Below are 25,070 nucleotides of genomic sequence, written 5' to 3'. Positions count from 1 at the left end.
CTGTTGACAATGTTCTCTTTCCAGTGTCATCTTGCCATGGATGTCACAACTTGGAACACTTTGAAAGAATTAGGTAGACAGATCTTTTATCTACTGAGCTAGCCAGTAGCTGTCAAGAAGTTTTTAGTATTGCCTCTCATGTCACTGAGATTTCTTTAGCGCTTCCATATTGAATATACTCCAGCATTCCAAATGTGTGTAAAAGACTTTGTCTCTAGGGAATGTATAAAAAAGCTTCTAAAAGTGTTGGTTCAATTCTTCTTTAATGTACTGGAGGGCTACAATTATTCCATATCTATGTGCACAACCCATTCTTTAGATCTAGCTTGATTCCAGGTTTAATGTTTTGCTTAACTTCCCTTTGACTGCCCTCTGTCATTTTGTGTTGGGAAATCAATATCTACAAATATTTATTCTGTGGTCAATAAATACTTCAGTGTTCACCATCCAAATAGTGTAGGATATCATAGTTCAGATAAGAAGATTTTCCTCCCACCTCCAAATATTTCCTTCTCTCTTCTTTTGCTTTCTGTTCTTCTGTCTACTTTTACTGCCTCCACCTTCTCCCTCTTTCTGCCTTGAATTTGTCAAAAGAATGAAAGATGTTTTATTCTAATGGAGGTATAAAAAGACGTATCATTGCTGACCTTTTTACATATGAAGAAAAGTTAAAGCTTTGTTTTATAATAAGCAACATATCCTCTTTCAAGTGTCACTCGAATTTTACAGTTACCAAGAAAAAATATGTGTAGTAAAAGTTGAAATGAGGTCAATTAGTCTAAACGTAGCAGGACCAAGAAAAGTATCTTCGCATATACTGACAGCATAAGACAAATATTATTTGGTAGCTTATGGACACCTACCCCACACATATTAATACACAGGCAACCAGTATCAATTCAGAGCAGACAGTGTCAAATATGGCATCATTCTCCCTTCTCTTTTGTAACCTAAATTATATCCAAAGCAATTCTTACCTATATTTTGTATTCATTGACTAAAAGGTACACGTGAAGAAATTAAATTGAAAATTTAATTATAGTTGGCAAATTCTTTAACACTAGCTACCATTAACATATATAATACAAATAAAAATACCAAATTAATTATATTAGCTCTGCTCTGACCGTTGGGCTATTTATAAAATTTCTGCTACTTAACTAAAAAAAAAAAGTTAGGCAGTTTATGTTAATATAAAGTCAATAAATACTTCAGTGTTCACCATCCAAATCTGACTGCACTGGCTATGTTTTCTTAAGGAGAAAATAAGAGATGGGAAGAAGAGATGGATTGTGTGTTGACTTAGGTTTCTCTTTGCTATCAGTGGGAGAGTGAAGAAGCATCAATAGAATAGCATGTGTTTATTGGTTGCTTACTGGGTACCAGGCACTGAATTCTAAGATGGAGTGGCACAGGTACTGTTATTAATCTCCCTTATATAGATGTGGAAACCAAGCTTTAGAGAGGTTAAACGCCTTGCCTAAGACCACACACACAGAAAACCAGGATTCATCTTCAGCCAGTCCATTCCGACACCTTGGTGCTTCATCACTAATTTATAATTGGAGAAAACCAGGAGAGAGTTTAAGATGTCCATCATGTTATTTTAAGGAGAGTAGACATGTAGTTTGAGAAAAAGGACTGTTTCTTATAAATGAAACAACTAGAGCAAAGCCTTGATATTAAATGAAAATATTAGGTTAATTTTCTCTTAAATGAGTGAATGTATTTTTATCACCCAGAATAGTTCCTGACACATGGTAGCACTCAATACCCTGAGCTCTGGTATCAGTTAGAATTTCAGGTAATAAAACCTGGAAACGATGGTTTATTAAATCAGTGACGGTCTAATCTCAAAAAATAGAAGTCTCGAGATAGGCGGACCTGGTCTGCCAGAGGGGTTCGAGGAAATTGTGAAAGATGAGGGCTCTGCGGGCTTCCTGCGTGGGCCATCATTCTTAGACCTTGGAATTAAATTTTGAGAGAGGTAAAGGTTGGGCGACAAATTCACAAAAATCTCTGATTCAATACCAACAAAAAGATCCTAGGGCTCTACAGCCAGTGGGTAGCTGGTTCCTAGTTAAAATGCCGTAACACAGGTTGGTGCAGCTCAGCGGGCTGGGATTATGCCCTGTGTCTGCCAAGAACACCTAATGAAAACCATCTGCCGAATAAGTGGAGAAAGCTTCTTGCGGCTAGGCGTTGGGTCGGCTCCTCCAATACCTGTTATCACGTGGGAAGAGAAGGCTGGAGTCCCGGTTCCTGACCGGGGATCGTAGAGGAGGGGCGCGCGGAACGCCCCGCCTCCAGCCCCGCCTCCAGCCCCGCCCCCTATGGCACGGCTCCGCCCACAGATGCTCCCGGTCCGGGGGCCGCCTGGAAAGCGGAGGCCAGGGGCGGGGCTCACCCTTGCCCCCCGGGTCCCTCGGGTTCCGCCAATCAGCGAGCGCCCTGTTGGCCATCCGCAGCTCCCGCGCCCCTCCCCCTCCCGCCGGCCTCTGCTTTCCAGAATCCAAGATGGCGGGATCCAGGCAAAGGGGTCCCCAGGCCGGAGCTCGGCCGCTTTTCTGCGCCCTGCTGCTGTCGCTCAGTCACTTCGTCGGGGGCGACGGCATGGGAGGCGACCCCGCTGCCGCTGGTGCCACGGGCACCCCAGGCGTGCTGCCACATCGCCGTTTCGAGTACAAATACAGCTTCAAGGGGCCGCACCTGGTGCAGAGCGACGGGACCGTGCCCTTCTGGGCCCACGCGGGGAGTAAGCCGGGGCAGAGGGCGGGGGGCCCGGGTCCCATCCTCGCCTGGCGCCTCCTTCTCTTTACCTTCTCCCCGCTGCACGCCATATGCGCGGTGGAGGGAAGCCTTCTCAGCAGTCCCGCCTGCAGGTCGGCTCTGTCCACCGGGTTCCCTCCCCCTGGCCCCCAGTCATCTCCCCATTCTGTCCACTCCCCTTCCTCGTATGTGTTCTCTGATCTTGTCCGCTCTTTCTGTTTGCTCTAGAGGTGTTTTGTTACTTCTTACGATTCCAAGCACTCCTTTAACTCGGTTCTAGGCATCCCGTTTCACCCTAACGCCACGTCTCCAGGGGAAACGTCCTGCACCCCCAATCCATCCCAACCTAAGACAAGTTCTAGCAGCCCCCCACCTCCTTTCCCGTTTCCTCTCGGCCCTTCCCAGCTTTTTTTTTTTTAAACCCAGTGTTAGCCGTGGTTAATGCTCCTGTTTGCACCCAGTGTTACTCTGTCAGCTCCACACATGATATATCTTGGTTTTAGAATAATTTTTAAGTTTTTACATCAGAGAAACTTCTCATCCTATTGGAAGGGTACCTCAGATTTTCCCTTGCAGGGACTTAGTATGGTCTTTGATCTTTCCTCTTGTATTAACACTTTACATAACTATTAGTCACACTTGCCCCTTTAGTAGGGGAAGGGATATATTTTTTTGGTATTGTTTCAGAACGTGAGACTAAAAATAGTATATCTGCAAACTTTTTTGGAAAAATCGAAATAACCTATGTTCCATGTTTTATTCAACCCTGGCACCGTTGGTAGATAAGAGCTTGCCTTGCTAGACATACGTGAAAGAAACATATCTGTCTGTACCTTAGTGCTGATGTGTCACTGCTGACTAAGGAATTGGCCTTAGCACTTGGCAGGTTGTAAGCTCTGTTCAGTGACCATTAGATGTACCCTTTGAAACAAGTGGCAAATGCCTTTATATGGAATGAGAAGCTCTGGCACTTTGAATTCCATCACTTACTAAGAAATTTCTATAAGATTTGTATACATCATTTTAGACCGTTCCATTTCTAGACAGTAATTCTGGAATAGGAAGACTTCTAGGAAGGGCATTTCACTGAAATTTATGTATAATTAATATAAATTGACTTAATGATCAAGTCATTAGGTATTTGAAGTGGAGTGCAATTATTTCGTTACTCAGCAGACATTATGTGCCAACTCATCAAGGGTATGTTTCTGAGTACTTGTTATTAGGGTAACGTTCTTAATACACAAAGATGATGCAGACATACCAAATACAAGTTTAGGGGTTTTTTTGTTTTTCTTTTTGGAATGATGATGAATTTTTAGTAGTGGTGATGAATTCGTACACTTTTTCACTTCTACATCTCCATGGCCTGCTTGCTCATTTTTCTCTCATGATTACACCACATATTTAGCTGATCAGGAATGTTAATCAGCTACTGAAATTAGTTAACTTTCTTTACAGAGCCTATAACCAACTGTCCGCTGCAGAAATGTCAGATAATGTATCTGGGTGCATTAAAGTTGTATGGCTAGACTGGATTTGAAATAAAGGGATTATTGGTATTTTAGCCATGACACTTCTATCTACTAACTTGAGGAATCACTGCTGTGGAGGTCCCTTGCTTTCATTGTCACTGTAACTTTTACAATCTCACTTTTATTAATGCCATTTATTATTTTTTACCTTTTCATGCCATGGGATACATCATTTAAAACAATTTTGAAAAATAGAAAAATTTAAGATTCAGTTTAAACATGGCCTTTTACATCATTCCCAAATTAAGACCAAATCTATGGGGTTTTTTTCTCTTTAATGCCCTTTTGTACAGTAAGCCCACACCCTTGAGTCCATAAAGGCAAAAATATAATAACAAGTTGTAACCTTTTCTGTCTCTCAGAACTCTTTCACCTTCATTCTGATTTGATCTTTAGTAGGCAAGGCAGGTGTTACCTGTTTTGTAGATTAAAAAACTGAAATGTTAAGAAAGGTTAAGGTCCTTGGAAAAGGTCACATCCAGGTCTTCTGATTCCATATCCACTACTCTTTCCAGGATGCTTGCCCTCAACCGTCAAGTGTTTGAAAGTGATGGTAACAAACAGTAACTTATCTTTGTATGTCAACTTTTCTTTTTGTCAGTTTTTTTCATCTGTAAAGAGATAATACAGTTATTTCTGAGCATGGACGTCAGAACTGGTTAAAATCTGAATTGTTCAAATTTAGACCTGATAGTTGCTTCAATAATTATTTAGTCCAATAATAGGACTAGCTAACAATTATTGACATATTTATATAGGCGTTTAAATGTCTGTGAAGTTGTTAGAGAAATGGAGTAGTCTGCCTATAATCAAACAACTGGTAAGTGGTGGAGCTGGGACTTGAACCCAGCTTGGAGTGCAAACCACCATTTTGGGGATCACTTCTCTCTGAGAATCTGCTGATGCTGAAGAACTGTTGATTAACTTGAAATGCAGTTGCCTTTCTCCCTAGAAGACTGTATATATGCACAAAATTTTGCATATAACTTCTGGGGTGTTTGTGGGAGTGATTGAGTCCAGCCCCTTCATTTTACAGGTGAACATATGGTGAGCCCAAGAGAGTAAGAGAATTATTTGCCCAAAGTCACACAGCTGAACTGAGACTAGGAATAAGTCTCTTGATTCCTAGTGGTATGTTCTTTTCACACTGTTTGAGCTTTCTAACATTTGTAAATTGGTAAAATACATTGCAGTTTTTTAAAAATAATATGCAAATTTTTGACGTATTTGAAAAATAATATTACAAAAATCAAATATTTGGTTTGCCTTTTAAGCCATAGTTTCCTCCTTTCTGCCCCTTGAATGTTTAGTGTATGGTTACAGCTTTTGTTGTTGTTGTTGTTGTTTTTGCATAGATATATCACTCTTCAAAATAGAAGAGGGGTGGTTAGAAAGCCCTAAAATGTAAAAATTGAAACTGTCAACATGAAATTTTGTCCTAACAAAATTACTGTACAGGTTACTGAGTTAAAATTAGATCTCTAAGTATATATAACAGTTTGGTGATGATTCATTGAGTTTTGCCTAATTATAACTTACAGTTTCTCTTCCCTGTTTTTGTCCTAGATGCTATTCCAAGTTCAGATCAAATTCGAATAGCGCCATCTTTAAAAAGCCAGAGAGGGTCTGTGTGGACTAAGACAAAAGCAGCCTTTGAGAACTGGGAAATTGAGGTGACATTTCGAGTGACTGGGAGAGGCCGAATTGGAGCCGATGGCCTGGTAGGATCATTTCTGTAACTTAGAAACTGCGTATGAATGTACATACCACCAGCCTCTGACTGTTCCCTGTTCTGATTGACAGGCAGTTTGGTATACAGAAAATCAAGGCTTGGAGGGTCCTGTGTTTGGATCAGCTGACATGTGGAATGGTGTTGGAATATTCTTCGATTCTTTCGACAATGATGGAAAGGTATATTTTTTAAGACTGTTACCCACTTTAATATATCTGCTAACAAATTTAAACTGGGAGAAATACAACTTATTTAACACTCTTCGTCAGTTTAATAGGAGAGAACTCTCCAAATTAAATTAGATGATTGATCTTTATGTAGCTGGGAATTTATAAATTTAAAGCTATGAGTTCATGATTTGTCGTACTGCAGCTTGAGGTCCTAATGGAGCCCTGACCCCGAGAATTTGCAAGGCCGCCGTCCCCAGCACCCCGAATGCATGTAATAATTTTGATGAATAAGCATGAGTCATTTAGATGTGGGTACTGGAACCGGTAGTGTTTAGACTAGACTATTATAGTTTCATGAAAATACCCATGTGCCTTGCTACTGCTGGCTCACATGCTATCTTTTCATATGTTATAACTCTTTTCAATGAACCAGTTTCTCTGGTGATGTTTCCTAGAACAGTTAAGTACAAAACGTATTTACAAATCAGAAACACTAACTTGTGTGTGAGCAGCAGCCTTAAGATTGATGATCTTTGTATTAGCTCATAGTTTCTCTACTGGGTCACTGTTAGCAGTTTAAAGAACTGTAATAAACTCCTCGAACGCCACAGCTGTGCTGCGTAACTCCGATCAGCCCCACGCTTGCCCTACACTCACAGTGTGTCCTCAGCGTGTGTTGAGGTTGGTCATTCAAGGACAGGGCACATCATCAGTCTTTACTGAGGTGTGATGGGACTGGTTTTCAGTGATTGTAAGAGTTTGCTGAATTATTTTTTAGTAAGTAGAAATTTATTATTTTAAAATTTGGGGTCCTAGAATTTTAGAGATTAAGAGACCTTATAGCACATCCAGAATGATGTACAATTCTTTAAGGGCTTTACAACAAATATATTCTCTTTACTTTTAGAAAAATAATCCTGCTGTAGTAATTATAGGCAACAATGGACAATTCCATTATGACCATCAAAAGTAAGTGTACATTATTTCTGATATCACCTTCTTTTCGAAAACCTTTTAAAGTATATTTCAAATCTGAACATTTTCCAGGTGAAATAAGATTATTCTTTTTTTCGCAATTTATTTTATAGCTTGGTGGAAAGGTCTTAATTTGGTTCTTTTTTAAACTTCTTGCTGTGGACCACCTCAAATTTCATACATGAAAACGTGTCGTTTTATTTAACCTAAAATTACATCATTTTAAAGGCTTATGAAACATTCATCTTCTCAGCGATGCCGCTGGTCGTGCCCTCTCACCTTGACTAAGAGGAATCTTTGAAAAATTAAGTTCGTAGCCTTGAGTAAACTAATGACTAAGAGATTTATGCCTAAAAAAAAAAAAATTAAAAAATAAATAATAAATAAAAATAGTTATAATAAAAAGAAATTTATGCCACTGTGTTCAATCTTAGTATCGCTATATTTTAGGTTCTCAGGGCAACAAAGCTCCTGTTTAGTATATTTGTAATGCGTATGAAAAATTACTTATCCAAATTCCAGTTTACTGTTTCCTGCTTTAGTGATTTTTACTCTGGTAGTTACCTTTGGAGCCAGTTCAGGCGGAGATTCCAAGGCCGCCTCCTGTGACTCTGCTTCAGGGTGGGACCTGGGAATCTGCATTGTTGAGGCTCCACATGTGCCTCTGATTCTGCGCCCTCGTCTCGCGTAGATCAGTGCGCCTGCCCTGGCCGTCAGCACGTGGTAGCATCGGCACCTAATATCATGCAGAGCCCTGACCGGTGCCACAGGAAAAACTCCTGCGTCAGCTTCACATCTTCTGAATAAATAACTTCAGATTTCCCAAGACTTGGTCATAACTGGATACTGTTCTAATCTTTCTAGACACTGATCATTTTGAATAGTGAGTTTTTAAATACCGAAAGGCTTAAGTTCCTTGTTTGTTTTCCTTTCCCTTGTTCTACAGTGATGGCGCTAATCAAGCTTTAGCCAGTTGCCAGAGGGACTTCCGTAATAAACCCTACCCTGTCCGGGCAAAGATTGTGTATTACCAGAAGACGCTGATGGTAAGTAACATACATTTAGAGACAGTCAAATGAACGACATTCTAGTATGTGTTTTCATTTTGAATCTTCGGTAGAAATGACATGAATTTAAGTTCGGATGCTGTTCCTGTCTTCACCAGCGTTACTGTGAGAAGGCAGACGTGGCTTCAGGGCGCCACATGAGCGGCTGTGTGTGGTAAAGCCTTGCCGCTGGGTTTGCGTCTAGCCAGTGAATGTGGATAAGCACCCTACTGTGTGTGCCGCCTGTTAAGTACGTGTCTAAGCCTTGAAGATACAGATGTGAGTAAGGCAAAGGGAATTTCCTTCACAGAGCTTGTCGTCTGCTGGGAGACACGAATGTAACATTGCGATGTGATGAACACTGCAGCACAGATACCACTGAAGGATCAAGGGGTTAGAGCCCCGCGGCTGCCAGGGGCCCGTGGGGAAGGCCGGAACAGCTCCTCAGAGCGCAGCTGCCCCTCAGAGGGAGGCTCCCAGATGGGGCGCAGAGGAAACGGGCGCAGGGACTGATGAAAGATTTGGGAGAGGCGAGTAGGTCGACATGGCTGATGGGCAGAGCAGGCTGTACGAAGTGAGGTGACCGGCTGGCAGTTGACAAATCTCGTTGGTCTCTTGTAGTCTGTCTTATAAGGAACAGTTAAGGAGTCTTAAGCAGGAAACCGAAGTGATCAGATTTGCCGTTTAGGAAGAAGGCTTAGGCAGCAGTGTTCTTAAAACAGCATTTGCAGAGGAGTGAAGGAGACGGTCATTTAAACTCGACTTTTGATGGGCTGTATGTGCCCTGCGCTTGGTGCTTTACGTGCAGTTTCTCATTTATTCTTTCCAAGAGCCCCGTGGTGGGCATCCTCATTTACATGTGGGAAAATTGAATGTGGGAGGTTTCAGGAAATTTGGACAGTGTCGAACCAAATAAGTAACGGAACTGATTTGAACCCAGCAGTATCTTAACCGCAAGACCCCGCTTGTGGTCTGAGCTAAGGCAGAGGGGAGGGGAGCAGGAGGCGGAGACTGGCGGAGGTGCCGCTGGTTTGCTGGGGGCAGGCGGGCGAGTGCGGCACAGGGTCACAGGTAGGCCCTGAGTTTCTGGCCAGTTGTACGATGAAGCGGTACCGTCAGCTGGCCGAGAAGCAGCACATTCGTTTGTGTTTGAGGGAGGAATGGGAAGGCAGGGCAGTCCCGATAACTAAGATCACAAATACTGTGTGAACTCTGCTTTTTAAAGACTCCGTCAGTACCTGGTTATATAATACTTACAAGTAAAACATCTTCTATAAATTTTTCTTTCCCCTAAATCGTGGGCTAGCCTTGCACTCCTTTGTATAAAACTCTTAAAAAGGCAGTTCTTTGGAAGACTTTGTATCAGCATAGTCTTAAACTCCTAGCTAATTGAGAGGCCTCAGCGCAGAGGAAGTGCCCAGTCTTTCGTGATTGACTTGGATCTGCATCCCACTGTGATGACGTCCACCCTGCGCCGTTTCAGTGGCATCATCCGTAAGTCACACTTACCTTCACGTGGCAGAACCCAGACACCAACTACGGCAAGTGCAGGCACACACTTGAGGTCACAGGGCACAGGACAGGGAGGCTGCCTGCGTGACCCAGCTTAGTGAGGCGGTGAACCCTCCCAGAAGTCTCCAGAACAGTAGTCCCGTAAAACGTGCTCCCAGACTAGTTCCGCGGTCAGATGAGATGGGCCCGACTGTGCGTGTTAGCACAGGAGGTGTTGGGGAGTGCTGCAGTTCCGCAGCCTCATCAAGCCCCGCATTCGTCAGACGTGCCCGACCGCGGAATCCTGTTCTCATCCAGTATCTAGCGTGTCTCTGGAGCGAGTGTTCTGAAGGGGACATTTGCGAGAGACTCGGCGGGACACAGCCATGACTTACTGTCCTAGCCTTCGTCTGCTCAGGCCGTTGTCCCATCTGGGGTACGCTCCCCTCCTCTCGGCCTGGCAGAGTCATGCTCGTTCTTGAGCACGCTCACCTGGATCCCTCATCCATCAGATTTCCCAAACATCGGCTCATAATTTTCTATCTCGTAACTCAGTTTTGTTTCTGTAACGCTTATTTGGCCTTTAAAATATGTCGTATGGACTTACCAGTCAACTGTGGTTTGTATGTCTTATCAATATTATCTTAAGTTACTAAGCGCAGGCATAATAGCCCGTATTCCTCGTCCCTATGTTATGCCCATTTTAGGTATTCAAGGAGGGTTTATTAGATTAGTACTCACACCCTTAGCTTGTCTCAGGGTTTGAACTTCAGAGGGAAAAACAAAGTAAGGGGAGCAAGAAAGGCTGTTAGTGAAGGAAACAGTCAAAACATGAGATTTTTAAATTTTGCAAGTGTAGTATTTAACAGTGGGTTGGAACTGTAAGATGAGTGAGGAAGGTTAGCGGTGACCTCACAGTGTGTCACCAGTGTTAGTCACCGGACCTCAGACTCGTGCAGTCACGGTCCTAACTTCCCTCCTAACTCAGAGCAGCGAATATATTATCCCCCCCACCCCACCCCACCCCACCCCACCCCGCATTCTTTTTTTAAAAGAATTAGGACTAGACAGTCAAGACTTCTAATAGATTTCAATTTGTCAGGGTTCAAGGAAAAAAAAATGTACTGAACAGTTGGATATTTTTAGTATCAGAATTAGAAAATGATTAACTTAACACCTTTGTTGTTTTAGCTTTTGATTGTTGATTCTGATCTGAAAGACTGTAACGGAGAACCATTCGTAGATGATGTAAACTGTAATAGCATTACCAGTCAGAGAAACAGACACAAATGTTAGTCAACTAAATGGCAGGTGATTTTCAAAAACTGGTAGGAGGCCCTCCCACACTATATAGAGGTCGACCCTTCATACTGACGGGTACCTGACTCTCCTACTGAAGATTTGGACAGAGTACTGTAACATTTTTCCCGTGTGACTTAACGACACTGGCAGAACTTTGCATCTGGAAGTAACGGTGGCAGTGCCCTGACTGGTGCCGGGTACCTGCTGCTCCTTTCGCTTCAGCCGTTGACCTCAGGGACTCCTGCTTAGGGTGGGGCTCGTGATGGGGTTGCGGGAAGTGGAGGCGTTGAAGAGGCGGGACCGGACCGCTGCCTGACTGGGATCGCGAGCAGAGTATTCCTGTGCTCCCGTGGACGCTACGGCTGTTACTTCAAATATACATTCTGCAGAGTAGAAACTTATGTGTCTTTTTACTGTTTTAATTTCTCTCCTCTTATGTGAATACATTTGCTGTCTCTGCTAACTTATGATGGTCTAATTACCTTCCTTCACTATTTGCTAAGGCAATCTGTTGAATTCTCAGCTAGCTGTCGTCAAGATTGTAAATTCAGCATGTTCATTTTAGCTCTGTCACTGGGTTTCAGAACAAGTGTGATCTCCCTTCTGTGTGAATCATTCGCAGAAAGTAATCATGTTCCTAAGTCTTCTCAAGAGAAGGCAACCCATATTCTATTTTAGAAAGATTTTCATGGAAAGATATTAAATTTTTCTCATTACGGCTTTGACACATAGTAGGGTAAAAACCATTTTCTTGAGTGAAATATCTTGCTTAATGTACTAATATCTTGTTTAAGTGAGGCTATTTAATGGACAAGGGATTACCCTTTATAATAAATAATGAGAGAATGCTGATAGCTTTGGGAGTTGATTATTAGACCAGATATAGAGATCGAGTGGTATTAGTTATAAATTGATTATTGGAAATTCCTTTTACAGTATCTGTTGTAAAAGCGATAACTACTATATGTCTCTCTAGGTAATGATCAATAATGGCTTTACCCCAGATAAAGATGATTATGAATTTTGTGCCAAAGTGGAAAATATGGTAATCCCCCCACAGGGGCATTTTGGAATATCTGCTGCAACTGGAGGTCTTGCAGGTAAACCTTGCTATCTTTTAATATTAAACATTTGTGAGTTGAGTTTTATGGGGAATGGTGTGTTTTGGAGATGCGTAGACTTGTTTGCTTTCAGCATTTGAAGACTAGTTGTGAGCTTCCCACAGCTTTCAGCCTCAGTCTTTGGTCTCCTGGAATTGCTGACCCTCTGCTTATACTCTGCAGGTGTGTGGTTGGGTGGGGCTGCACACAGTGATGTCAATTAGAGCATCACTTCTGGTGCTATTTTGTAGTGAAGGAGACATTTAAAGTTAAAGCTACTGAAGGTTAATTGCCAAATAGTTTAGGATCCTGAGAGTTGTCACAGCACATTTGAATAAATTGGGGGCCTGAGAAAATATTATTGGGGTCTAAACTTTAAAAAAGATTTACCCCCTATGTGCGGTGATCAATGAAGTTATTTGATGTTAATATCGTCTTGTGTTTATATGGTACAATATATAAGTTTATTATTTTCAACTATCTGAATTGTTCTTTACAATGGCTCAGAGAGAGAGAGAGAGAGGATCGTATTTACCACGTTTTTAGATGTGTTTACCAAATCTTGGATTAAAGGACTTTCTAAAGATCCCATGGCCAGTATGGTCAGACCCCGGCAGGACTTGGCGTGGATTTCCGAAGCCTGGGTCCAGCGCTCTGTTACACTGCACAGCTTCTCCCACACTCACCTAACCTCGCCGTGCAGTTGCAGTTTGCGGTTAATCTGGCTACCTACCGAGAGCTCCATAATAGTGGCAGAAAGCTTAGGGATTGCCACACAGCTGAATTTAATTGCTTTTCCTTTGTGGATATGACTAACCAGGGTTGGTATTTTAATTTGATGTTATGAGGTTTGATCTGGTAAGTCCCTGTTTTGAGCTTAAAACAGCTTGAAATTAATTTGATTTTTAATATGATTTTTTTTTTAAATAAAATTGTTCGTATCTGCTGTTGAGGAGAACAAATTTGCATGATATAATCATATTATCTAAATTGGGATGCTTTGAGAGTAAAAGGAGATGCTGTTAGTAATTCCAGGACACAGGTAAATCAGGACTGCCCCAGTAAGCAGGACGGAGCAGCGTAATGTTTATGACAAGACAGTAGGAAAGGTTCAGAGACAGTAGGCACAGGAAGTAGGTGAAGGACCAGATTTTGTCTCCTTTGCCTGGGACATAGTCCGTGGAGGAGATGCGTGGGGAAATGCGGGGGACCTTGGTGCCAGAGTTTAGGCTTGTTTTGACCCTTCATTTGTTTGTCCATTCCCTTATCAGACATTTATTAAATGTCTGTTATGTGGTTAACACTCAAGAAAGTGAATTTTGGCTCATTTCTATTGTAAGCCTTTCAGATGAATCTGTCTCTAAGTTCACAGAGCACCATTGCATTTACAAAATTCAAGCTGATTTTTCTTATCTCTCATTATTTTTGAAAGAAATAGATATCTACAAAGTAGATTCACAACCATAAAAATAACCTATTATGGAACTTCTTCAGATTTTCTTTTTTAATTTGTAGATGACCACGATGTCCTTTCTTTTCTCACTTTCCAATTGACTGAGCCTGGGAAAGAGCCAGTAAGTATAAACAGTTTTCTCAAAAAGTCTATTTTCTGTTTCGTAGTATTGCCTCCTGGCTGAAAACGTGGGCAGACCGCATTCGGTTTGACTCTCGTTTCTACCTGTTACTGCCGTGTGACCTTGTGCATTTTATTTCGCCTCCGTAATGCTCCGTTCTGCACTGGTAGCAGGTGTCCGTACTGGCTGTCTCGTGACATTTGCAAGCGTTGAACAAGGCCTGGCATTTCTAGCCAGCACTCAATCAATGGTAGCGGCCTTATTTTTTGCCGTAATTATTAGTAGCAAAAGTAAATTGGTTATGATTTACATAAGACCTTTTTTTGTTAACTTTTCAAATAATGGTAGTTAAAAGGAGGAAAAATATATACTGAGATTTATTATTTTTTAACTTTTTAAATATATTTTTTAATGATCTGTCCTTAAACTCCAAAAAAGCCTACACCAGATAAAGAAATTTCAGAAAAAGAAAAAGAAAAATATCAGGAGGAATTTGAGCACTTTCAACAAGAATTGGATAAGAAAAAAGAGGAGTTCCAGAAGGGCCACCCAGACCTGCAGGGGCAGCCTGGTGAGTTGTGGCGAAGCGTCCTCGGGGCCACAGCGGCAGGCACGGCGCCCGTGTGACTCCTCGCACCTCGATGCATCTCGTCCCCTCTCTCTGGCACATTCCAAGTAATTTCTGGAAGCAATTTGTAAGCAAATCCTCAGTCTTTAAAGGGCTTGGAAACAGGACGTGGTGGAGTGGGGTGTGCCGTCAGGGCTACGGTGGCGACCTGTGTGCGCAGTGGCCCACTGCAGGGAGCCCGTGGGGACAAGGACTTTGTTGTGTTCAGTGCTGTGTCCCCTAAACTAACTAAGCAACAGTGCTGTACAACGGCAGTTGAGAGTCAGTAAATATTTGTTGAAAGAAACTGTCTAAATTCTATTTCTTTACTTTTAGTGGCACATAATTACCTTATTATTACAGAGACAATACTTGAAAACCATCAACACTGTCGTGAGAATGGTGCAAAGTGGTTATCTGGCTCCTTCCCTTACGCAACAGAATCCTGGACATGAAAGATTGAGAATTTTAAAGTTTAGTATAAGCAGGCCGCTGTGACGAAATGCTTAAGTGCGCTACATGTCACAGATAAAACATGTTAGGGCCCAATAGAGTGACTTGACTTTGTCTGCTGAGGTTCGCTATATGGGCTCTTCCCCCATCGAGCTCTGTGTGGTATGTGATTCTCTAAGTGATCGACCATGTGATATAGACTTAAGCTAAAAATGAAAATATATTTTATTTTCTTGGATTTGTTTTAAATGTAACGTGTGGCTTGTGAGTATATCCCGAAGCTTATTGTAATAAGTGTTTGAACAAAATAATCTATTTTCAGCATGGTCAGGTATAAAAGGAAAATCAGGCCTTCTCCACTCCATTTCTTAATCTGCACGTAAGTAAAACGCACATGTTTTAAGAGAATAGTCGGATGAATTTTGACGGATGTGCCTGCCCACTCAGCCATCACCCAAATCAGCACACGGAAGGTTTCGCGTCATCCCAGAGGTTCCCCCCTGTCTCTTCACGTCAGCCCCCCTCCCCAGAGCCAGCCACTGTTCTGATTTCTGTCACGTAGGTTAGTTCTGCCCACGCATATGAATAGAATCACACAGTATATTTGAAAGAGAAGATGATTTTTAGGTGAAAAAATTCAGACCAAATTTATCATAAGTGTTCAACCACCAGAGATGTCTAGAACAAATCATAACTTAATCATGGTTGGATTAATTATCTCTGCATGTTCGATGTCAGTGGGGGAGGAATCATGTCACTGTTGGTGATGTTCTGATTTTAGTATGTGTCGTTACTTTTGTCACGGTATTCCGAAAACGACATATGTATAAGTGATTCTAATAATTTTAATCTGTAATTTCCACTGCAGCTGATGAAATATTCGAGAGTGTGGGAGATCGTGAGCTGAGACAAATCTTTGAAGGACAGAATCGTATTCATCTTGAAATCAAGCAGCTGAACCGACAATTAGACATGATTCTTGATGAGCAGAGAAAATACGTCTCCTCCTTGACGGAGGAGCTCTCTAAAAGAGGAGCAGGACTCCCCGGGCAGCATGGACAGGTGAGCCCTCTGCGCTGCGGCTGTGCTTGGTTAGCCTTTGACGGAGGAGAGGTGCGGAGGACGGCTGCTGAGCTGCATGTTCCCGTGGAGTGGGGATTACCGAGCTGGCTGGCCATCTTTTGTTTCTCCTCCAGATCACTCAACAAGAACTGGACACTGTTGTGAACACTCAGCATGAGATTCTGAGACAAGTAAACGAAATGAAGTAAGTATCCAGATGTAACATCTGAGTATTGTGTGTTCTCTTTATCTTAAATTCATGATTTCTCACGTTCTAAGGTCATTTTATTAATACTGGAATGTAAAGTACAAGAACTTTTGATATTTAGAAACTGCAGACAGGTTTAAATTTTAAATTATTTTAAGCTAGAAAAGAAATGCTGTAGCATCTTTAAAGAAATAAAGGTTCATCACATTTACTCTACAGCTAGAACTACTTGTGGATTTCTAAAACAGAAAAAGAATACGAGTAATATATCACAGCTCTTTGAGAAATACCAGGGGAACAAGCACACAGAGCATCATAGGACTGTAGTACAAGCACGCCTTATGCAGGAACTTCTTTTTGACGGAGTGAAAACATTTTAAAGGAAATGCACTATGTGCGACTACCTCTTTTTCATTCCATTTTGCACCCTAAGAGAGACTGGACAAAGTTGGAGCAAAGAGGAGATACTGTGTCCTTGGAATATTGAATGATAAGTTTCTTAAAAGGATCCACTTACGCAGATAATTCACAACTTTAAATGCCTGGAGAGCAGAAACAGCTAAAATGTCGTATTTCATAAGCTAATACTTTATAGCACTGCCCAACCAGTATAACCCTTGACAAACAAGAATGTCAAGGTGAGTTCTTTAGGACTGGAAAATTCAACAGGATTAGGTTCAAAGAAGGTGAAAATATCTAACATGTAGTGATTAAAGGGAACCCAGCCTGCAACTGCAAATTTGTATTTCTTTCCGTTGTACTGTTTGAAATTTTTAAAAATCTTCGATTTGTAAATTTGTGATTAAAATAATTATGATGCTAAGTGAATAGTTAAATTGTTTTAGAAATGGACTGGATTGTGTGACTTTTTTTAAATCTTTGTTTTGATCTAATTTTAGACTTTAGACATTTCAAAAATAATAGTCTCCATATATCCCCTACCCATCTTCCCCTGACTGGTTATAGTACAGTTGTCAGAACCAAGAAGCTAACGTTGGTACAGTACTATCTATATAACATTGATGATACAGTTCTAACTAAACTCATGATCTTATTCAAATTTCGGCAATTTTCCACCGTGTCTTTTTCTGTTCAAAGATCCTGTCCAGGATCACGTGCTGCATTTAGTTATTTCTCTTTAGACTTCTGCCATCTAGAACAGTTCATTTTTCCTTCTCTGGCATGACCATGACAGTTTCCAAGCACATTGATTAGTTATTTGATAAAGTGTCCCTCAATTTGGGTTTGTCTGATATGTATTCATGGTTGGATGGAGGTTCTGCATTACTATTTTTCCTTCAGTAGTTAACAGATACTTGGGGGAAGATACTCTGAGACTATGTGTATATCCTGTTTCACTGTAAACTTTTGCTCACTCATTTTAGCATCCATTGATCTCGCCTGCAAGAAGAATGTGGTGTTTACCAAATGCTGGTTTTTCTGTTTCTGTCTTTCCTTCTGCATTTGTTTGTTTATTGAAATTCTGTAAGGACCGTTAGCTATTCCGTCTCCCCCATTTTTTCATTTAATAATTATCTACATTAATATGAACTCAGGAATACATTTTCTCTGGGTTACAATCCGACACTGTCACTATTTATGTTGTTATTCAGAGTCTCCCAGCTCTGATCATTCGGCGCTTCTCCAGATGGGCTTTGGTGTTTTCTCAGCCCGCATCCTTTTTTATGCATTTCTGGGAACCACACTATGTTTCAGGCTTATCTTTTATTTTCTCTGCCCCAGCTCTAGAATCAACCTCTTCTCCAGTAAGCCCTGATTCCTTTTATTGGAGAAAGGTAACTAGAAACCAAGATCTGGGCACCAGGTGTCCTCATTACGGCTGGGTTGCCATTGTTTCTAGGCTCTCAGTGGACAGAGTGAGGGAATGTAGGAGTGTATGCTGACCCACAAATATCTGTTTTTGTATCCACCAACCTACGTGTGTTTTAAAAACTGAGATTATTCAGATACTTTGGATTTGACCGGACTGGACGCTGCAGGGTCGGTTTCAGCCGTCCTCCTTCCCATATTTGAAAATTCTTTCTCCAACAGGGAGAAACCTGGTTCTTCTTATGTACAATGTATTTACTTACTGGTCAATTTTAGCGTGCACATAAAGTGGTGTCGAACTGCAAACCCACATCCCGTGGGGAAGACTGCCCCTTTCCTGGTCTTCCCTTCTTTCCAGCCCTTTCCCACCCGCCGCTTCTTGGTAACCCACCTCATTCATTCCCGCTTTATTCTTCCTGTATTTTCTCTGCACACGTGTATTTTCTCAGACCCTTTCTTTCTTATCTGAATGGTAGCCTGCTCTTTAGTAAAAGATAAAGGCATCATGTTAAGTTGTAGTTTTATAAATTATTTTCCAAGGTTGAAGACAGTTCAGTTTTTTAAGATATTGATCTTTTATCTTTTTTTAATAATCTGATGTATTGGGCTTAGAATTGTATCTAACCATTCAAAATCTGTGGGGGAAAGAACCATCTTCTGGCAATCGCACTGTCTCAAGGGGTTTTCTGTTGCAGGAATTCCATGAGTGAAACTGTCAGGCTGGTCAGTGGCATACAGCACCCGGGATCCGCAGGGGGCATTTACGAGACAGCCCAGCACTTCAGCGACATCAAGGAGCACCTGCACGTGGTGAAGCGAGACCTAGAGAGCCTGGCGCAGCGGAACGCGGTGAGCGCCGCCCCCCCCCCCCACACACACACACACTGAGCCACGAGTCTGCTTCAGGAGGGGGCCACGTTCAGCTTTATTCTGCTGAAAATGCTCTAACTTAGCAGTTGATGCCAATGCTCTTTTATAACATCGGAGACAGAATCGTTCCACGTGTCTCTTTGTACCACATCACGCTTCCGTAGCCTATTGAATATAATTTAAAAAAAAAAAAAATTGCTATGCCAATTAATGGAGCTATCACAATTTCAGACTTTTTTTTTTTAGATTCTTTTCTGTAAGATTTCTTTTAAAAAATGGCTCTTATTGATAATGATATCTGTAAATAGGTTTGAAGATATAAATGTCTCTCTTGACAAACCCTTTCGTTAGACTGACTTGTGCTGGGTAACTCATATTTCTGTCTGTCTCAGCTGTTTAGCACAGATCAAGACTAGCTGACTGGTGGCAACTTTAAGCAAGGTCTTCCAGCCTTATTTCACTTTTAAAACATTTTTTGTTTTCATTTTGCTTTTTTGGGTCTTTAGTGTAAGCTCCATTTCACTTTTGGAGATTAGCAATAAATATTTAAAATAAGTAACTTTTTTTTGACATTTTACATGCATAAGAGACAGTATTGGAAGACTGATCCCTGGTACTTCTAAGTTTATTCTTGATTACTGGCTTTAAAAACCCTCACAGAATTCACAGGTGCTTGTAGCATTCGCTTCTTCCTCTTCCAGTTTTCTAAATATGGCTTAATGATTTTCTTATTGACCATTACCTCTCATCCAAAGCATTATTATCTATTCCCTTAGTTCTGTTTGAGGTTATTTCCCCCCAATTTTAGCCTCTGTCAAAATGGTCTAGTTGATGCTGTGGGTGGTACATATATACTGAAGAACTTTATCTTATAGATGTACGCACATTAAAAACAAAGAATCTTAGGAGCCGTTCTGTCTGGATACCTTGTTCGTGATGTTTAATTACCTCCTCATGATAGAAGGAATATCATGGAAATAGAAACAGAAACACTTTCAAAGTACCAGTTAGTAACGTCGAACACGAGGAGATCGGGACGAAGAGAGCTGAGCGAACGCCGCAGTGTAGTCAGGTTGTTCGTTGGTGGGGCAGCTGCGCGGTCGTCTGCACCAGGGCCCGTGAGAGCGGTGCCGAGCACGCCCCCGAGTGTCCTGGTTCAGGCGCCGACACGGTTACCCCGTCGAAGGCGATGCCCTTAATAATTACTCTAGCACAGCGGTGTAAACTGGAAACGTCCCAGAATTTGTGGTCCGTGACCCCCAGGGACACTAAAACCACCGGCACTGTGGCAGAGATAGGAGCCAAATGGCAATGCCTGAGTGGCCGGACAGTGAAGAGGCGGAGGCCTTCCAGTGTCGACGACGCTTTCAAAACGTCGAGTGGTGAAAGTCGGGGCGGAAGATATTCATGGGATGAATAAATGAAAATACTTGCGTTATACAGCAGATCATGAGTTTTATAAAGATTTCACATTTGCTTCTTTTTCTAAAATACTAATTTGACTGACGGTAACAGAAAGTCCTTTGCCTTATAGCCAGCAAATGAAAGACTGAAGTGCCCAGAACTGCCACCTTTTCCTTCGTGTTTATCCACGGTGCACTTCGTCATATTCGTAGTGGTACAGACGGTGTTGTTCGTCGGTTACGTCATGTACAGGTGAGTCTCTGAAACGTGGCCGGACATTTCGCTGTATTTCTTTAATTCGGGATACTCCGTATCATTTGTGTTCGTGATGGAACTTTCAATACCTATTAGATTTATACAAAACAAACACTATTTCTAGTCTAGTTCAGTTCACATGGGAATGCACATATAGAATGTATGCTTATCCTAATGTATTTTATACTTCAAAAGACATTGTATATTTCAATTTTAAGCAAAGTAAAGTATATAGAAATTCTTTCAGTTCTTTTCTTTCTCTTTTTTCCTTAGGACTCAGCAAGAAGCAGCTGCCAAAAAATTCTTTTGACCACCATTTTCATATGTGTGCATCATGTATGTATGTACAAAATGTTGTCTTTTTGAGGGAATTGAACTATTTAAATTGCTCCATAGGCTAAATTATTAAATTTTGTATAAAATAATTTAAACATTGATTTACAGTAAGAATAAAACCTTAAAGACAACCACATGTAAACTTGTGCATAGTACATAAAATCTATTTAAATTTCAGTGCATTTCTGGCCAGTAGAACACAGCCACTGGACAGAATATTGATAAATAAGACAGTAAATAATAGAAAATTGGGGCCAGCCCCAGATATGAAAATTACTCCTAAGTTTCAAATGTTGGAGGTTTTCCTTTATTTAACCTAAACACACTTGCTCTCCTGCCCTCCCCCCATGAGGTCTAACTAAGCTCCCCATCCTGGTTATCTCGTAACCAGTCTTTGTAAGAGGTCAGAATTCCCTCCTGTGGCACCCAGGCCCACAGCCCTCAACCTGCTACCCTTTGGTCTCAGGACATCTTGTCCAAGAGCCTTAGGGCTGGGTAAGAGCCTCACGTTGTTTATTGAAGTGTTTCCCCTCTGATCATCAGTGATGTATTTCACTTCTAAAGGAAATTTGGGCGGGGGGTCGGAATTAAGAGCTGCTCTTTGCCTAAAATGCCATGTAGGCAAACACATTCCTCTGGTGATAGTTTTTAAGTGTGTTTGCCTGGTAATGCATTCATTTCGTGATTGCTCATATTTTTGAACGCCTTCATTCTGTCAGTTCAATATTATGAAAATCATTTTTGTATTTGTATTTGTAATGAACTTCTCCCCTTTTGTACAGCATGTAGATTCGGCTCAGATTGCACGTTCTGGGGATAGTTTACTTCACAGACCCACCACTACACTCTGGTTTACATTACTCTGTACAACCTGGTGTGTGCAATGCCGCGTACCCGTGTAAATTAAGGAGGCTGTATTAGAAGCAGTGTTAAGATTTTCGAAGGCAAAAATTTGAAAAATAGAGTTAATACTTCTGATTTCTTTGTTCTAATGCCGGAACTGAGGATATTGTGAAGCACTTGTTAGTAACCTTAACCTTGAAATGTGAGCCTGGAGGAGTTGCTATAGTTTTCGTGCATATTCTAGGTACTACAGAAACAGTCTGTAAATGACATTGTAAAATGCATTTAATTTTGTCTTCACAGGCGATGTAGACTTATTTTTGCTGGCTTCAAAATACTTTCTTTACCTCTTGGAGCTAAAATGATTTTTTTACATTTGTTGTAGGATGCAAAATAATACTGTTTTATAAAATAGCACTGTTTAATTCTTCCAGGCCTCCATAAATTTACCCTAAGATGTCATTTACAGATGGAGCTGACTGCCTAAAATCTGTACAAAGACTGTGAGGAACTCTGCCAACGTGCCATGACAGTCTTTCTGTCTTAGCATTTATCCTAGAACGCCGAGAACGTTCTAATGGTCACTCACTCTAGTCATTTCAGCATGGAAAATGCTTCACTAGTGTTCGTCCTTGTAGTCTTAACATTTTGAAATTCATGTTTCAGAGACATCATCATCACAGAATTTATTTTATGAAAAAAATATTAATACCATCAGAAGAATATTTAAGTTGTAGACTATGAACCTGGGAAATCCTCTTGAGATTAAAGGCTTCAAAATGTCCGGTATTGTAAAATATATATACCTGAACTTATTAAAGGAATCCCAGATGTACGCAGTAGCCATTTTCAGGCAAAAGTTCCAGAGGAATCGTTCAGTTGTTTCTAATACAAATGGAAATGGCTGTTATGAAAAGCATGAGCATGAATCTTTTTTACTTAGTAATGTAATTTGCTAAAAATCACTCGGTAAAGCAGGTTGCACAGGGTGTTTGTCATATTATTCGAAATTTGGTTTGTTTTTCTCAAAATCATTGACTTCAGCTCTTTTCCGAAGAAAAGTGTTTCCTTGTGAGAAAATCAATCACTGCCAGGATTCTTCCATTTCTGTACTGTTCTGTGTAATTGAATTTAACTTATCTCACACCAGCAAGTCTTCTACAGGTGCCTTGCCTTAAAACAAAACTGATTTTAAAATTTTAGTGTAAGTGGTGCTTACGATGCCACTTTTAAAAAGAAATACAATTACGGAATGGTTGGAACCGCTATCTAATGTACCTGTTTGTGTTCTAATTGTGTGGATAAAAATTTCAGCTTGAAATTTTACTATGAAGCCACAAATAGTAAACAATGTTTTGGTATGTATTAGAGGGATATCAGTGTTTGTCGCAGAGTGGCCCGAGGACCAGCCGGGTCTTGGAGTGCCTGTTCAGAGCGCGGGTCACGGGGCTCAATTCCGAACCACCAGAGGCAACATTCAGGTGCGGAGCTCCCAAATGTGTTTTCGACAGGCACCTCCAGTGATCTGAGCACACTCATGTTTGAGAACCACTAGGATGGAGAGTGGAAAGAAAACATGAGTGTCGTTTTGTTGGTTTAAAGCTGAGCTCAGAGCATACTATAAATTTCATTGTCATTAGCAAATAAATGTGCACTGATTCTTTTATACTTAAAATTAATGTTCTTTTTACTAAAACTCTTTGTTTAGTAGCAACCAGATACAAACCAGGTTGTTGCCTGTAACTCTTGGTACTTTGATTGATGGCTTTTAAACTTAGAAAATCATCTTCATGGTCATGGTCAAGCCATGAAAACTATCTTCACATCTGCCTGGCTAAAGCTTTTTGCTTTCCTGATGGCGATTTTTGTGATATTTTATCTCAGACAATAGTACTTTTTGATAACTTGGGGAAAACAAAAATTACTTGAATAAGGGATTGCAGACACAGTTTATAAAGAACATAGTAACAGTTGTGAATGTTAAGATGTGATTATCTTTTCCTGTCCATGTGCTTTTGCAGGGAGGTAGTGAACAAATGATTATATTGGGGCTTTTTTTTATTTATAACATCTAATGTGAAAGCATCACTTGCAACTTTTTAGATCTGTATGTTGCCTGTTTAATATATTTCTTTTAAAGTTTAAAAGAGTTTTCTATCCACTGTTAATTTCAATTGGATAACATTTTTTGTCAAGTGTTTTTTTCTGATTGTTATTTGATGCTAGCTGGAATTCAAAAAATGACATTGACCTTATTCAAATAAAGAAATATTTTAGTAAATTTACTTTCCTTCATTAATCTCGGGTAATAAGTTGTTATTTTCCAAATAGGCCCTGATTTGCGATGGTATTTCATGTATGGTGTGCTGTGTGCTCTGCCCTTGGTGGCTTACCGCCTGTGGAATCAACACGAGGAAGCATAAAAAGTGGAAATGACAATGGGGAAATAGCCTTGCTGGTAATGAGAAATACGAGCTAATTAAAACAATGTTTGATGTTTCCACTTTTAATAAAACCAAATACCAGTGAAAGTGCAGGTAAGCCTGAACTCTTAGTCATCACTGATGGCAGTTAAAAGATCTTTGACTCTTTCTGACAAGCGCCATTTAACCAAGTAATTCTAATTCTGAGAGTCCATGCGATATACAAAGGGAAGAGTATTGGTGTGAGACAAATCTGGTTTGAATCTCGGCTTTGCTACTCAATAAAGATGGCCTCGGTCTTCATAATACTGATCTCAGGGCAGTAGCGTTGTAAGAGTCTTCATTACACAGTTTCAGAAAATGGTAGACTAAGGTAATGGACCTCTCTTCTGGGAAATAGGGGATAAAATAAAAGATTTAAAATAAATAGATGGATGTGAAAGAAATCAAAGGAAACGTAAAGCCCGATCAGTGAGCCCACCTGCAGGCGAGGTGGTGGCCGTGAGGCAGCATCGGGGCCCTGGACACCAGTGCGGCACTGAGGACGTGGCCTTGCAGGCCACAGGAAAGACCCGGGGTCTTATTCAAGGATGAGCAGACGCCTTTGGAGGGGCAACACCCAGTGGTCCCATTGCACAAATCCTGGGGTATTTATTTTCCCTTTCTGGAGGAATAAACGGTTCTATACTCAGCAGCAAATAGTCACTGGATATCCAAGTAGAAAGTCCATTGTAATTGAGGAATAGTAAGTTCTGAAGACATCCCATTTTCAGTGGGATTAACTGTTGGGGAGACTGTGAGTGATTTGGTTTCATAACAAAGTAATACCAGGCAGGATTCAGTCATCACACTGGTATTTACCACCTGAGGATCTCTAATGCCTGACGCCCTCAGCACGCACGCGCGCACGCACACACATACGCAACTGGGTTTATAAATTGGCTTTAGGGTTTAGAATTGATACCTTCATTAATAATTTTTCCTAATAAAATAGAATTTTAGTAATAGTTTTATAATATAAATTTAATTTATAATAAAATATGAAGTGGATTCTTATTTTTTTATTTTGTGCTTTAAGAGATGAT

At 40.9% G+C, this 25,070-nt stretch overlaps 1 protein-coding gene across 3 annotated transcripts; it reads left to right on the top strand.

Annotated features, from left to right (window-relative positions):
* The first annotated feature begins 2,492 nt into the window (after positions 1–2,492).
* Positions 2,493–24,098, top strand: LMAN1 (lectin, mannose binding 1). 3 transcript variants are annotated; one of them, XM_036230102.1, is made up of 14 exons: positions 2,493–2,755; positions 5,871–6,025; positions 6,108–6,215; positions 7,114–7,175; positions 8,128–8,227; positions 11,997–12,120; positions 13,636–13,694; positions 14,133–14,265; positions 15,623–15,816; positions 15,951–16,021; positions 18,550–18,703; positions 20,259–20,380; positions 20,657–20,719; positions 23,894–24,098. In XM_036230102.1, exons 1-13 carry the CDS (start codon positions 2,518–2,520, stop codon positions 20,691–20,693), a joined length of 1,557 nt encoding a protein of 518 aa, XP_036085995.1. In that variant the 5' UTR covers positions 2,493–2,517; the 3' UTR covers positions 20,694–20,719; positions 23,894–24,098. The 3 variants fall into 3 exon arrangements, with proteins under 3 accessions (XP_036085995.1, XP_016011219.2, XP_016011218.2); XM_016155733.2 differs by lacking the exon at positions 23,894–24,098 and adding an exon at positions 21,866–23,843; XM_016155732.2 differs by lacking the exon at positions 23,894–24,098 and having other exon boundaries at positions 20,657–23,843.
* Positions 24,099–25,070: the final 972 nt, after the last annotated feature.

Source organism: Rousettus aegyptiacus, unplaced genomic scaffold (genome assembly GCF_014176215.1).
Source record: "Rousettus aegyptiacus isolate mRouAeg1 unplaced genomic scaffold, mRouAeg1.p scaffold_m13_p_12, whole genome shotgun sequence".
In the NCBI taxonomy this organism is placed as follows: Eukaryota; Metazoa; Chordata; class Mammalia; order Chiroptera; family Pteropodidae; genus Rousettus; species Rousettus aegyptiacus.
The sequence above is the reverse complement of the archived record's forward strand: the minus strand, read 5'-3'. Positions and strand labels throughout refer to the sequence as shown.

Coding starts and splice junctions, on each gene's coding strand:
- LMAN1 (XM_036230102.1), top strand. CDS start 2,518: ATGGCGGGATCCAGGCAAAGGGGTCCCCAGGCCGGAGCTCGGCCGCTT. Junction 6,216..7,113: donor CTTTCGACAATGATGGAAAG/GTATATTTTTTA, acceptor CTTTACTTTTAG/AAAAATAATCCTGCTGTAGT. Junction 15,817..15,950: donor TCCCCGGGCAGCATGGACAG/GTGAGCCCTCTG, acceptor TTTCTCCTCCAG/ATCACTCAACAAGAACTGGA.